This window comes from Arvicanthis niloticus, chromosome 25 (assembly GCF_011762505.2).
Source record: "Arvicanthis niloticus isolate mArvNil1 chromosome 25, mArvNil1.pat.X, whole genome shotgun sequence".
NCBI classification, from domain to species: Eukaryota; Metazoa; Chordata; class Mammalia; order Rodentia; family Muridae; genus Arvicanthis; species Arvicanthis niloticus.
In genome coordinates, this window is record NC_133433.1 from 11,565,273 (window position 1) to 11,581,687 (window position 16,415).

At 40.1% G+C, this 16,415-nt stretch overlaps 1 protein-coding gene across 2 annotated transcripts in view; it reads right to left on the bottom strand.

Moving 5' to 3' along the window:
- Coq3 (coenzyme Q3, methyltransferase) overlaps positions 1 to 16,077 on the bottom strand; it is a 35,521-nt gene extending 19,444 nt beyond the window's left edge. The window contains exon 1 of one of the 2 annotated variants that reach the window (XM_076924077.1): positions 15,927 to 16,077. In XM_076924077.1, coding sequence (XP_076780192.1) covers positions 15,927 to 16,035 — 109 coding nt within the window. In that variant the 5' untranslated portion in view covers positions 16,036 to 16,077. Of the gene's footprint in view, positions 1 to 15,436; positions 15,459 to 15,926 lie in introns of those variants that run through there. The other variant, XM_076924078.1, reaches the window with a different exon arrangement.
- Between the last annotated feature and the right edge of the window lie 338 nt (positions 16,078 to 16,415).

Here is a 16,415-nt window from a genome sequence, read left to right on the forward strand (position 1 = left end):
AACAGATAAGAATGCAAGGGAACTTATTTTACAAAGCATCTACTTTTATTGTTCTATAGTCCTATAGTTCACATATAAGTTAAATGGTAAGAGGAAAACCTGCTACCCACATCAGGAGCCAGATCTTAGCCATGGCAATAAGACAAGAAAGCAAAACGCATAAATGATGGAAAGGAAGGAAGTCACGTGTTCCCATTGTCCGAGGAATCCTAAATTTATTTTAGTTTTTAGTATTTATTTATCTATGTTAATCTTATGCATATGAGCGTTTTACCTGTATTTACATACTCTGTGTGTATGGTGTATATGGAGGTCTGAAGAAAATGTCAGATACCCTGGAACCGGAGATGGTGAGTGGCTATGGGTTTTGAGAACTGAAACCAGGCCCTCAGCAAGAGTGACAGTGCTCTAACTGCTGAGACATCTCTTCGGCCCCCAAGGAGGGGTGCATGTAAACAAAAGCCCTTGAAATGAAAAATTTGAGTTCAACAAACTGAAATAATACTAGGAAAAAATCAGCAAACTGTAACTTCAGCAAAGCTGTTGGAAAGAAAGAATGGATTCCCACAGGTGTCCTCTGACCTTCACAAGCCTGCTGTGGTGTGCAGTAACCCCAGCCCGACATACACAAATTAAAATGTGAAAAATAAAAAACAAACCCAGTGATGTTCACACAAGCAACCCCAACTGAAATCAGTAGGTCTCACACAGAGAAACAACTAACAGTAGATGGGGGCTTTTTTAAAAAAAAAAAAAAAAAAAAAAGGATTCTTCAGGAATGCAGGGAGATTACAGAGGACAATGGGGGGTAAATACGATCAGTGCATGTGTGTGCGGGCATGCATGCACATGTGTGTAGTCGTAAAAGAATAAAACAGATGTTCAATATTAATAAAAACTAGGATTAAAACAAATGAAAGCCATAGGGAGAAACACACACCTATAAAAATGTCTAAAATTTAAAAATACTGATATCACCAAATGTAGAGCAGGAATGAAGCAACTGTATCTTTTATATAAATATTATATAATATATAATATATATGTAAGAAAGAGAGAGAGGGAGAGAGAAAGAGAAAGGAGGGCATATAAAAGAGTATAGCCACTGTGGTAGCAGCTCCTATCAAAGTAAAATATATGCTTAACATTTAAAGCAGGTAAGTAAGAGCCAGAAAGTCCTACAGGTTAGCAGCCTCAAATCCAGCTGTAGGCTGCAGTGAGGTGGTGATTCCTCTGAGGCACACACGGTTCAGCGGCACCAAAGCAAAATTCCAATTTGTCCCCCTGTATCACTCAGAGGATAACAGCCAGGTGCCATCTTGAGAAAAACTATTGGTAAAAACAGAGCCACTCGAAAAGACTTATCATGGAGTAGCCACTGTCCAAGGAACCCCAATTTAGCCTGCTGCAGCTCCTGGACAAAGGATGGCCAATGAGCCAAAAGGTCAAGGGGGCAGGAGGCTAGTTCAGTGTGGGCAGTGCATATGGCAAGCAAGCCCCACTCTCGGGTCAGAACCAGATTTCAAACCTGAACTTTGATAGGTCTGATACTGAAGCCAGTGGGTAGACAGAATGTTGAAGATGCTTCTCTGTCCTTTACTGCTCAAGTCCACAAACTGAAGTTCCAGTAGGGCATACCATACCCACAATGACATCCTTCCAGCAAGGCCCTTAATACTCAGGAGGCCTTGAAGGTAGGGCAACAGGGTCTCTGCTTGCATGCTGCAGTCACTTCCCAACTCGCTTGGAAGATAGTCCTCAACTAAAACAACTGCCTTACGTTGTGCTATCTGGGGATTTCTGTGGGGTATGAAATCTGTCCTGTTCATCCACATAGCACTAAGCTAATTGTGGCAAACAGGGTCTGGCATGTTTGTCATTTCCTTCCATCTGCCACAAAGAAGGGAAACACCTATTATGAAAATTACTCTGGAAGACACTGGATGCTCACATCATTCAGCAACAAAATAACCAAAGACAAGAACCCACAAGTACAACTGGCCCTCCTCCATGCCCAAGTCTAGGAGCCTCCAATGTTTAAGGAACTAGAAGAAATATCAATATCTACCTCTCTCTCTCTCTCTCTCTCTCTCTCTCTCTCTCTCTCTCTCTCTCTCTCTCTCTCTGTGTGTGTGTGTGTGTGTGTGTGTGTGTGTGTGTGTGTTGGTTCTCTCTTTCCACATGTGGGTTCCAGAAACCTATACAGATCAGGCTTGGCTTGTTAGGTCTATTATCCAGAGCCATCTTACTGTCTTACTGTCCCTCAATTGTCTTCTTATTCTTCTATTTATTTGTTTCACATGTATGTTTTGCCTGTTTGAATGTATGAATATCACATTGGTCTGGTGTCCACAGAAGTCAGAGGAGGGTATTGGACCCACAGAAACTAGAGTTACAGATGATTGTAAGCATGTGGGCTCTGGGACCCAAACCCAGGTCCTCTGCAAGAGCATCAAATATTCTTAGCCACTGAGCCATCTCTCCATCCCTCTTCTTTTTATTCTGTGTGTATTTGTCATTTCCTTCCATCTGCCTAATTTTATTTATACGTTTTTTCTCCCCAATTAGGGGCAGACATTTTTCTAATCCTTTGTTTATTACCCTTTGCTATATTTAGTATTTTGACTTTACCTTCTGATGTGTGAAACTTTTCTTGTGGAGACACAAACAAATGTCTACTCAGCCCAAATAGGGAACCAACGGCATTCCACCAAAGTCCACTATTTTTATATACAACTAGCAGACCAGTAAAGCAGTGACTCCTCAAAAAGCCTCTGGTCCCTAAATATAGCCTTCATTCAGGCAACTCTAGGACATTTCCTTCCTCCTTAGCAAAGGGTACAGCGGGGACAAGTCTGTTTTCCATTTCTTCTTGTAATGCTTTAGTGAACTGGCAGTCAAGTTTTAAAGCTTTCTAAAAACTCCCAAGCACAGAGTCTGACTTTTTATCAGTCTGTCTCCTTAGAAACTCCAGCTGGACACAAAGCCTACAATATTCACTTTCAGGAAACTGGCCAGGACCCAATTCACTAAAAGTGAACATTGAGTTTCCTTCATCTCCCAAGTGCTTTAGCATTTCACAAACATGATTTAGATGCCAGACTAGGTCACTCAAGGATGCCAAAGCCTATCCTACTTTGTGGGGATCACAGGACTCAGCAAAGCCACTAAACCCCTATTGAGTCAACATCTTTCTGAACTTCCCTGTGGACATAGTTCTGTCTGGCCTGAAGAACTGGACATCAATATACTTCTCTTCTAACTTCCCCAGTAATGCATGTCCTTCCTATACTGTCTTCTGTTTCCTGGTCTTCATGGAGACCTTAGCAGGAGAAAATCAAGTATTCCTAATGATTTGTAATAAGGAGCTGACTTTTCAGTGACTGAGTCCATGTGTGTTCTTTTGTGATTGGGTTAACTGACGTGATCAGGATATTTTCTAGTTCCATCCATTTGCCTAAGAATTTCTCGAATTCATTGTTTTTAATAGCTGTATAGTACTCCATTGTGTAAATGTACCACATTTTCTGTATCCATTCCTCTGTTGAAGAACATCTGGGTTGTTTCCAGCTTCTGGCTATTATAAATAAGAATGCTATGAACATACTGGAGCATATGTCCTTGTTATATGTTGGAGCATCTTCTGGGCATATGCCCAGGAGTGGATTAGCTGCGTCCTCAGGTAATGCTTTGTCTAATTTTCTGAGGAACCACCAGACTGATTTCCAGAGTGGTTGTATCAGTTTGCAATCCCACCAACAATGGAGGAGTATTCCTCTTTCTCCACATCCTCGCCAGCATCTGCTATCACCTGAGTTTTTGATCTTAGCCATTCTGACTGGTGTGAGGTGTGAGGCGGAATATCAGGGTTGTTTTAATTTGCATTTCCCAGTGACTAAGGATGTTGAACATTTCTTTAGTTGTTTCTCGGCCATTCGAGTTTCCTCAGTTGAGAATTCTTTGTTTAGCTTTGTACCCCATTTTTTTTGTTGTTGTTTTTTTGTTTTTTTCGAGACAGGGTTTCTCTGTATAGTCCTGGCTGTCCTGGAACTCACTCTGTAGATCAGGCTGGCCTCGAACTCAGAAATCCACCTGCCTCTGCCTCCCAAGTGCTGGGATTAAAGGCATGCGCCACCACCGTTTGTACCCCATTTTTAATAGGGTTATTTGGTTGTCTGGAGTATAATTTTTTGAGTTCTTTCTATATATTGGATATTAGTGCTCTATCAGATGTAGGATTGGTCTTTTCCCAATCTGTTAATTGCCATTTTATCCTATTGACAGTGTCCTTTGCTTTACAGAAGCTTTGCAATTTTATGAGGTTCCATTTGTCAATTCTTGCTCTTAGAGCATAAGCCATTGGTATTCTGTTCAAAGCTTGAAATACCCAAGATACAACTCACAGACCACATGAAGCTCACAAAGAAGGAAGACTAAACTGTGGGTGCTTTGTTCCCTCTTAGAAGGAATAACAAAATACTCATGGGAGCAAATATGGAGACAAAGCATGGGACAGAAACTGAAGGAGAAGCAGTCCAGAGACTGCTCCACCTGGGTATCCATCCAATGTGCAGTCACCAAAGGTAGATGCTGATGTGAATGCCAGGAAGTGCATGCTGACAAGCCTGATATAGCTGTCTCCTTAGAGGTCTGTCATAGCCTGACATATACAGAGGTGGATGCTCACAGCTAATCATTAAACTGATCATGAGGGTCCCAATGGAGGAGTTAGAGAGAAGACTGAAGGAGCTGAAGGGGTTTGTGGCCCCATGGAGAGAGCAACAATACCAACCAACCAGAGCTCCCAGGGTCTAAATCACCAGCCTGGGGCACATAGGGAGGCCCCATGGCTCCAGCTGTATATGTAGGGGAGGACAGCCTTGTCGGGCATAGGTGGAAAAGGAGATCCTCTGTCCCATGAAGGCTGAACACCGAGTTGGGGGGGGGGATTCGAGGGTGGGGCGTGGAAGTGGGTGGGTAGGGGCATATCCTCATAGAAGCAGAAGGAGGGTGTATGGGGTAGGGGGTTTCTGGGTGGGTGGGGGAATGGGGAAAGGGGATAACATCTGAAATGTAAATAAAATATCCAAGAAAAAAAAGAAGCTAACTTTTCTCATATTGCCTTAGGTTATATAGCTTTTGTCTAAAGAAAGAGTGAATAGTTATACTATTTAGTTTCTCTGCCTCTACAGCACTCAGACTAATCCCATTCACCCTCATGCAGCTGTACAACTGTGACAGGGTCTTTCATGGCTTGTTTAAAAGTCTTTTCCAGAGCTGGGTGTGGTGGCACATGCCTGTAATCCCAGTACGTGATAGGCAGAGACAAATAAATATATGAGTTCAAGATCATCCTGGTCGTCATAGTGAGTTCTGGGACACCAAAACTACATAGTGAGACCCTGAATTGAACACACAAACTAATGAACAAAATATCTTCCAAGCCAAGCAGTTGAGAGCAGAATATTCCCTTGCACGGTCTCCGGCATTCAGCCATTCCTAAGGCCCACATCTGCATGTTCTATCACAGATTTTGTCTTTCTCTTATTAAAGACTGAACCCAAGGGCTATCTTATATCACCTTTATCTTAATCTTTCTTACTATGTGACTTTTTCCAGGGGCCCCAACTTTTTAGATGCAAAGGCGGGATCTTGAGCAGACATTCGACCTGCACTCTCTTTCACTTGAATCTTGCCAACTGTGAAAAACAACATGCCAAAAGCCTCTAGCCCTCTTCTTCTTTTCACTTTCCTTTCCAAATCAGTGACTGACACAGAGGCCAGACACAGCACGTTTGAGGGTTTGTTTGCTTGCTTTTAAAAAGAAAACTGTAATTCCTCCCTTACTGTTACAAGTTCTTTCTGAAAGATACCTAAGTCTCATATGCATGTTACAGTGTCCAAAACAAAGGTGAAGCCATAGATGCTTAAGACACAACCCATATATCCCACTTTCCAGCACTGGTCAACATTCTTTAACCTACCAGCTGTTTAGGGAGCTGTAGTGACAATTTTGGAATTTTAATATCTTTTTAAAAACACAGAAATGTTTTAAGAATATGTTTTCATTTTAATCCCAGGTGTGGGGATGTGTGACTGTGATTTGCCTCAAGCTCTAGCAGAGGTATGGTTTTGCCAGCTGCAGATAGTTTCGATGATGTGTGATGTTTGGAATTCTGGGAACTTATCAGAGGGTATATAAATGCAAGGACTCAGGCCTCAAGAGGGTGAGTTGGTGGTTGTTGGTCGTTTAAGGGAGGTTTGTTGTGGTTTGTTGAAGAAACCAAAGAAATTGGGTTCAGGGATTTTTTTTAATTCCTCTTTCCCTTCTAACCTTGTTTCTCACCTACTAGTGTTATGTGGTAAAACCAGAGGAATAAAGGGTAGGAAAAAAAAGAAGATCTCACAAAACAACAGACCAACTACAGGGGACATTCCCATAACTCAAGAGGTGGAACACAAGAAGACATGCCACCCTATCAAGTACAGAAAGATAGCCATCCTGGAATTCCTCACAAAGACGCTCTACTCTCAGACAGCTCAGCATTGGCCACATGTTCTGTCACCTGTCTCATAACCTGTAACCATCACTACAGTAAGGAGGTACAGAGTCTCATGGGATAGGTAGCCTTACTGGGATTTCCCCCATGGGTGTCTTACCCTTATATGGATCAGATTTAGTTGCATGTCTCAGCATTTATTGAAGGGGACATGTGACCAATCCTTACAGTCATCCTTGGTTCTCTTGGTCCCTACTTGTGTGCCATGTGTTATGGGGACTTTTCTTGGGGAGTTGCATTCATATACTTAAGATAGGGAGCCAACCACACCCAAGTAACTATTCTCCCAAAGTCCAACTGGCAAATCAATGAGTTCACTGGCACTAGTTATAGGAATTTGGGTAAAGGGTTACTTACAGGAGCAGGAGCCATTGATGAGGGGTTATATTACCAAAAAGCCCACCCCAGCATGAGTAGGGACTTACGCTGTTGCAACCAAAGGGCTCTCTGCGGGGCTTACAAGAAGTTGACAAGGGGGCCAGAGTCTCTCAGCAATCTTTATTGATTCTATAATCTTGGTGAGGAACCTTTGTGACTCTTGTTCCTTTCAGCTTTCTTGACTTGTAAGAATAGTGTACCTCCAGAATCTTATGACTCTCACCTCCCTCATCCCTGCAAGGAATGTTTCAATTAAGAAGAAATTGTTATATAACATTAAAACATTTTTTGTGTGTATGCACCTGTGTGCAGTGTGTGTATGATGCTATACATGGATGTGTGTGCATGTAGTATGTGTCTATGCACACACATATGTGTACATATGTGTGCATGTGGAGGCCAGTGGTTGACTTCAGATGTCTTTCTCAATCACTCTTATTTTTTAGGACCAAGTTTCTAACTGAACCTGGAACTCGTTCATTTAGCTAGGCTGACTGGCCAGTGAGCTCCAGGGATTCACCCCACCTGCCACCGAGGGAGTTACAGGTAAGTAACTGTAACTGGCTTTTACATGGATTCTGGATCTACGCTTAGGTTCTCCTGCTTGAGTGGCAGGTGCTTTACTGACTGAGCCACCTTCCTAGTTCTGGCTTTAATATATATATATATATATATATATATATATATATATATATTAATATATATATATTTCTTCTTTTATTTTTTCTATTCTTTTGCCCTTCTCCTTTAGCATCCCTGACATTCAACCCCCCCTTTATCCTTTTGTCTGATTACCCAGGTTCTTTCCTTTTCTATCCCTTTCCTGTCTTCTTTCTATACCTTTTTACTTACTACTTTGACACTTACACTTAGCACACTGAACAGTAGTTGTCCACTGGTGAGTTATCAGTGGGCTGTAATTAATTTTTACACATGTTTCTATAACTTGTATGATTTGTTTCCTCTGCCCAGTGGTATGGGGATGAAGTGTTCAGAAGGAGATCCCTCAGTAAGAAGATGTCCCCAACCCAGAAAAGATATCCAGACCAACAGATATGTAAATCACAGGACATCAGAAAGCAAGGCAGCAGGACTCCCCCAAAGACCATACTTCAACTACAGAACCCAAAGATACTGAAGAAAGTCAAGTGCCAGATAAAGATTTCAAATGAATTCTCATGAAAATGATCAATGGCCCGAAGAGGAGACAAATAAACAGATGAACTCAATACAGGCCCAAGAGAGGAAACTCAACAACAGAGAGGAAAAAGTCAGAAAAATAGGTAAAAAAAATTCAGCAACATGGATGAAAAGGTCAGAAAAAAAAAAAGAGCTTGAAAAGAACAAAACAAATAGAAATGTTAGAAAGTAAAAACTCAATAAATCAATAAATAAGTAGATAAATAATACAGTGGAAAGCATCATGAAAAGAATCAAGTAGAATATTAGGAATAGAGGCCAGAGGTAACTGACACTACATTCAAATATCAATAAGGAAAAAACTAACACCAATTACACAGAATATCCATTCATTATCATCAGAGGAAAAAAAATCCTCAAATCTACAGAAAGAAACAGATATTCAAAACACATTTGGAGACTTGGAACCCCAACTAGATGTGACTGAAGAAAAACTTCTCCATGGCAATACAGTAATGTTATCAAAAATGCAAAGCATTGTTTGAGACCACACACGGCTCTTCTAGAGTTCAGTTCCTAGCACCCATGTCAAGCCGCTCATAGCTACCTGCAACTCCAGCTCCAGGGGATATAAAAATCTTTGGCCTCTGCAGGTGCCCACACTCATGTGCACATACCCCTGACCCCACATATACATAACTAAAAAAATAAGTTTTTTAAAAGGTTTATTTATTTATATGAGTACATTGTAGCTGTCTTCAAACATACCAGAAGAGAACATTGGATCCCATTACAGATGGCTGTCAGCCATCATGAGATTGCTGGGAATTGAACTCAGGACCTCTGGAAGAGCAGTCAGTGCTCTTAACCCCCAAGCCATGTCTCCAGCCCAAAAATACGTATTTTAAAATAAAAGAAAAGAAACAGGGGGCTGGAGAGATGGCTCAGTGGTTAAGAGGACTGACTGCTCTTCCAGAGGTCCTGAGTTCAATTCCCAGCAACCACATGATGGCTCACAACCACCTGTAAATGGGATCTGATGCCCTCTTCTGGTGTGTGTGAAGACAGCTACAGTGAACTCATAAATAAATAAATAAAATCTTTAAAAAAAAAAAAAAAAGAAACAATATTACAAACCATAAGAAGAAAAAACACACAAATCCCCCTAGGTAGTGGAAACATGAGAATACCTCCAGTTGTCTTGATCAACAACCTTCAAAACCAGGAAACCAGGATATAAAATATATTCTAAGCTGGTAAAGAAAATAACTACCAACAAAGGCTGTCATGTGCAAAAATCTATCTTTTATAATTGGCAACGAGGGCTGGAGAGATGGCTTAGCAGTTAAGAACACTGGCTACTCTTCCAGAGAAACTGGACTGGATCCTCCAGCATCCATGTAGCAGTTCTCAACCATATTTATGTAAAGTCCTAGGGAATCTGATGCTGCTAGCTTGTAAGGACATCAGAAACACACAGCCTGTGATCCACAGCCATAGATGCAAGTAAACACCTATACCAGAAAAGAAAAGACTAGCAGTGACATGAGGGTGTTTCCAGACAAGCACAAATTCAAGCAATTGCATCATGTCACCAGAGCTGCCAAAGGCATAGAGGAGGTGACTGTATAAAAGGGAAGAACATGCCAATCACAACAGCACGGGAGGCAGAGGCAGGTGGGTCTTCTGATGTATGAGGCTAACTTGGTCTGCAAACTGTTCTAGGATACTGAAAGCTATATAAGACTGTTTTTTAAAAAAAAAAAATTACAGGAAAAAATAAACTTTATGAAAGAAGCAGCTAAATAAAGGAGATCAAAGAATCTATGAAGCTAAACATACTGAACAGTGAGTTCCTGATACTAATAAAGGAAACAGCAAAGAATAAAAATAATCCAAACAACCAGAAAATGACAGGACTCAGTAAACATGTCTCAGTAATAACCTCAAGTGTAAATGGCTTCACTAACCAATAAAGAGGTACAAGTTGCTGACTGGATTAGAAAACCAGATGGGCTACCTGTTGTCTATGAGAAACTCATCTCTCTGGTAGAGATACTCAGGCTGAGAGTCAAAGGAGGGAAATCAATCCATCAAGCAAACAGAAATTTAACATTAGCTGGAGTAGCTACTCTGTTGTCTGAAAGTAGATAAAACAAAGTCAGTCAGAAGAAACAAAGGTGGCCACTACATATTAATAAAGGGAGCAATTCCTCAACAAAATATGTGCACCAAACATTGGAGCGCCCAATTTCATACAATAAATACTAATGTGCACATAAAATGTCAGATAGGTTCTGATCCAAAAATCATAGGTAATTTCAATATCTCATGTCTAGATAGGCCATCCAAACTAAAGATCAGAAATTAATGAAGACTAAAGAAACAATATACAGAATCAATCAAAGATTTGGTTCTTCATGGGGCAGAGGATGTAGCTCAGTTGGTTCTTTGAAAAAAAAAAAAAAGATGAGATCAACAAATCTTTAGCCAAAGTAAGGAAAAGAAAGAGAAAAGGAGAGCTAACGTATTAAAATTAGAGGTGGAAAGGCAGGAGAGGGGAGCACTATACAAGCCAACAACATAAAAGAGCCACCATTAGGGAGCTCCTGGAAAAACATGTCCCAAAAAACTGGAAATTCCAAAATTGGACAAATTTTTAAAAAACATATAAATAACCAAAATTAAATAAGAAACAACTTAAACAGACACCTATCAAGCATTGGGAATGAAGCAAGAGCAAAGTCTCCCAAGAAACAAAAGAGGGATTAACTGCTTAATTCTAACAAATCTTTAAAGAAGAATACCAATGCTCCTCAAACTGTTTCAATAAAATAGAAACAGAAAGAATATTACCAAACTCATCCTACAAAGCCAGCATCAGCCTCATCAAACCAAGAGAGAAATCCATAGACCAATTATCCTGATTAACACAGATACAAAAACTCAACAAAATTCTTGCAAGTGGAATTCAAAAACACATTAAGAAAATAATATGACCAAGTTGATTTTATTCCAGAAATATTATCTTGGTTTAAAATATTCATATAAGTGCATATAATTTAGCACATAAATAGACCTAAGGACAAAAACAAACATTTGTCTCAATCTACGAAGAAAATACTTTCAGCAAAGTTCAACAACACTTCTCCATCTCAGAGCCCTGAAGAAACAGGAATAGATGAAGCTTAATAAAACAAAAGCTATATACAACAAACCTATATCAACATTTTATTAAAGCAGGGAAACAGATTTCCTCTTAAATCTAGAATGAGGCAAGGCTGTCCACTCTGTATACCCTTATTAACTACAGTGCATAAGGTTTTAGCTAGAGCAGTAAGACATAAGAAAGAATAAAGAGATACAAATAGACAGGAAGAAGTCAAATTATCATGATTTGCAGGTTACATGATTCTGTACTTAAAAGACCCTGAAGAGCCTACCAGAAAGCTCTTAGGTAGGAACAAAAGAATAGGATAGAAAATCAACATGCAAAAAGCAGTAGCTTTTACTTATATTTTCAAAGCTGTGTGTATGTGTAGTATATTCATGTGTTCATGTGAGCCTGCAGCTCACCAACAGGCTGGACTGGCTGGCCAGTGAGCCGCACAATCCTGCTGCCTCTCCTGCCCAGGGCTAGGTTACAGGCACATGCTAGCACTTCTTTTTTCATGGGTGCTGAGGATTCCAACTTAGGTTCTTATGTTTTTGTACTTTACCCACTCACTAAGCCATTGCTTAAGCTCTTAAAATCAGTAACTCTTCTATATATCAATAATAAACTTGCTGAAAAATTGGGGTAGGGAGGTTCCATTCACTAAAGCGTAAAACAAACCTAGGAATAATCTAACCAAAATGGCGAGATCTCTACAGTGAAAAATTTTAAAACGCTGAAGAAACTTAAAACAAAACTAGGTGGAAAGATCTCCTATGTTCAATGGCTGGATCAAATTAATATCATGGAAACGGGTGTATTACTATCGGGAAAGCAATCAACAGGTTCAATGAAGATCCATCAAAATTCCAAGGAGATTCTTCACAGAACTAGAGAAAGCAATCCTAAAGCTTACCTAAAGGTACAAAAGTTATCAAATAACTAACGCAGCCTTTAGCATAAAGAACAACACTGGGACTATCACAATATCTAATCTCAAATTATATTACAGAACCACAATAGCAAAAACTGCATGGTACTAGCACAAAAGCAGACATGAAGATTAATGGAATGGAAAGGAAATAGAATAGGACCCTGAAGTAAACTAGACTGTTATAGCCACCTGAGTGTTGACTACACTGCCAAACAGACACACTGGCAAAGCCAACCTCTTCGATGTCCATATTTCTTACCCTGCACAAGTCAATTAAAAAATGGAACAAAGTCCTCAGTTTAAGATATGAAACTCTGAAAGTGCAAAAAAAAAAAAAAAAGACAGAGAAAATAGTTCAATACATAAGGAAAGATTTCTGAACAGGAATCTAATATCACAGTAAAGCTCAAAACCTGATAAATGGATTATGAGAAATTATGAGTCTCTGACAACGGAAATAAACACTGGTGTAAAGAGATAGCCTACAGAATGGGGAAAAGGATTTTTCCAAGAAATATATGTATGAGACAATGGATTAATTTCCAAGATAAATAAAGAATAGCAAAAATTAATCCCTCCTCCCTAAACCATCCAGTCACAACTAACTGAAAAACAAAAATAAACAAACAAACAAAAACAAAACAAAAAAACGAAAACCAGGGCAGTGGGTAAAAGCTCTTCCCACTCCACTGTACTCCTGAGTTCAACCCCCAGGACCTACATGTTAGAGAGAACCAAATCCCACAAGTTACTTTCTGACCTCCGTATGTATGCCCAGAATCACGCAAAACAGATACACAGGGGAAAGTCACACAAACACAAATGCTCAATAAAGCTTGAAAAAGTATTCAACAACCGCAGCTCTCAGGGACAAATACCAGGAAACTTATGCAGTAACTATGGAGATCAGTGTGGAGGTTCCTCAAAAACAAACAAACAAACAAACAAACAAACCAGAACCATCATCAGATGCAGACACACCATTCCTTGGTCTGTAGCCAAAGGAGTCTTAAATCAACACACAACCTACTTCCACATCCACCCGTATAACTCAAGTGTTCACAGGAGCCAAGGAATGGAAGCGGCCTACACATCTGCCAACAGATACAGAAAATGCAGTACATACACACAATCAAGTTTTATTTAGCCTGAAGAAAAATGAAATTATGATATTTTCAGGAAAATAAATCAAGTAAAAATCAATTAGGCAAAATAAGCCAGATTCAGAAAAACGAAGACCACATTTTTTTTTTCTCATATTTTAAACCTAAATTTAAAATTATAGCTGGGTCTGGTGGTCCATGCCTTTAAGAGCATGGCCTACCTGGTCTACACATCAAGTTCCAGGTCAGTCAGGACCACATAGTGAGACCAAGTCTCAAAAACAAGCAAAAAGTATAATCAGAGGATCCAAGCAAAGAATATTTGTAAACTGTGCAGGTTTTCTTTATTTTACTTTGTGAGTCTTAAAATAGTTTTCTTTTTTAATCACAAAGTTCAGTATAGGCTGTCTCTCCAACACTCGTGTCAGCATTCAGTCCTTGTAGGCAGCTGGGTCACTAGATTTGTGTGCAAGTTTCCAGAAACCTTTTATACACACACCATTATCTTAATATATAAGTTCCTGCCATTTTACATAACATACACATTCTCTTGCTGCTTTCTTTCCTTTTTTTAATCTACCAGTTTTTCTTGGAGACTGCTTCTTAATGTTGCACAAAGAGGTTCTTTTGCTTTGAGTAAGAACTTCACAGTAACCCACTGCATGGCTCTGTTACAATTTATTCAAGTAGCACCTTATTTAGGGGCATGTAGCTTATTTTTCTAATACAAAGACCATGAAACTGAATTAAATAGGTAATTTTCTGTATTGAATACGTAATTTTTTCCTTTAGGTAAAATACCAAACAATTGTTCAAATGTGAGCAATGGTAATTCATAGATATTGAATCAATTTATAACCATATAGATAAGTGTCTAGTGCCTGGTGACTCACACTGACCATTCAATGCTAATGAAATATTTCTATCCTTGATAATTAGCAAAAATGCTTTACTAAGGTAGTTTTAGTTGTCATGGGTGAGGTAATGTAGCTTTTCTTAAATATGATCATCATTGATATTCCACTATTTCCTTTTTGTGGTCTGCATAAAGGTCTTTCCGATTTTCGTTGTTGTCTGTTTATTACCGTTGTTTCTTAGATGGGGATCTCATGCTGTACCCCAGCTGTCCTGAGACTTGCTGTGGAGTCCAGGCTGACCTCGGGCTGGGTAACATTTATTTTTATTTTACCTGTTTGCCTACATGTACATTGTGGGTACCCTGCGTTTGCCCTATGCACGAAAGCCATTTGAATCCAATGGGACTGGGGTTGTGGAACCCAGTTGTGAACAGCCATGTTGGTGCCGTAGTCAGCTTCTAGCACCCATGTTGGCGAGCTCAAAACCACCTGTAATTCCTTTTGTGGGGACTCTGCTGCTGTCCTCTGGCCATCACAGACTCTTTCACACACAGGGCAAACATTAAAAGCTGGGTGTGGTGGTATACACATCTAATTCAAACACCTGGGAGGAAGAGGCAGGCAAATCCTTGAGCTCAAAGCTAGCCTGATCTACATAGTGAGTTTCAGTTATTTCAAACAAACAAACATTATGTCTCACGATATTCGTCATTTCTAATTCTCAGGATAGTCACTTTCAAGGAGTATATATGGCTTCTTATGAACTTGCCATGTGTCCCTTCCTGCCCTCTAACACTAGTTCATGTCATTCAAGACTCCATGATTCCAAATACAGATTAAATGCTCCTCCTACAAAATTTAGTTTTATTGATTCTTTTCTAATTTTTTAAATTATAAAAGGGCACACATTAAAAGATTGTTTAAACATGAACTAGAGATGTTCTGGATCTCTGGAACAATGGCTAGGATTGTTCTGGAGGACAAAGTTTAGACAATAAAAGATTATAAAAGTATATAAAGACAATAAAAGAATATAAAATCATCTATCCAAAATTATCCATAATTCCAAAATTAAAGTTGGAATCATATTTCTACCTAGATCTCCAAGTTCATTAATATTTGTACCTTGCTCTCTTAAAAACAGTCCTAATTATTTTTTTTCAGTAGGATTTAAGTAGGTTTTATTGTTGTTACTGTCATATTAAAACTCCCAACTGTCATCTTCTTGTACAGAATGAACCTAATTTCCTGCTTACTACTTTGAGAGTTCAAAATCTATAGCACCAAATGCAATTAGTTACTTTCTTTACCTTATTTGCCAGTCAAGAGCATAAATGCCTTAAATTCTTTGGCGGGGGCGGTAAGATAGTGAGCAAAAAAATAGTTAAACAGTGCTATGAGGTTCCCCGGTGTGTCTTTTTTGGTTTGGTAAGGAAAGCAAGAAGAACCACCTCCAGGTTCCAGCAAGTCGAATGGCAGCTCCCGCGCCACAAGATCATGGAACTCAAATAAAATACCGCAAAGGTCGTAGGCTACAAGGCGGCGGCACAAGGGAAACGCTCCCTGAGGCCCAGATCCTTAGTCCTCAGCTTTTTCCTGGCTTCTCAGAACTAGAGGCTTGTAGCCACTGAAGAGAGCAACACCTAGTCCCGAAGGTCAACCAGGATGACTTCGGGGTGGCGTGACACGACTTTTAAACTGAACCCATGGAGGCGGGCAGTCCAGCGCTCTCTGCCGCGCTTGCGCAGAGCTGCCACGGGCAACCGAGGCATGCGGGAGGTCCTCCGCACCGACACTCACCCGACCATGAAGTTACGCGAGGAGGCTCGGCTACCGCGCTGGGGCACCCAAACCCAAGCGTTTCTAGAAAACGAACCCCACGAGAGCACAGCCTTCCACCTCTCCACATCGCGACAAGAATCCTACTCCTTTTCCGGTCCCTCCTCACAACAAATCCCCACCGGAAGGGTTCCGCCTCCCACACGCCCAGAGGCCGGCTTTTGCATTTACATTAGTTAATGTGAATTTGTGGCCACTGTTAATTCGAGCTGGTCTATCAAATTATGTCTGCGATGAAATAATGAAATGTTCCTAATTAAAGGCCACGAATACCTAGAAGACCTACCTTCTCTTCCTACGAATCACGCCCTGCTGTTTTCGAGATATCTCCTCAGACACGAGTGTATGCTAGCAAGACCCTGACACTAACTAATGCTTAAAATCAAGTATGGAAGCACTTCTTCAGAGAAACTCATTGTGCAAGGCGCTCAAGTACAACAGAGACCAGAA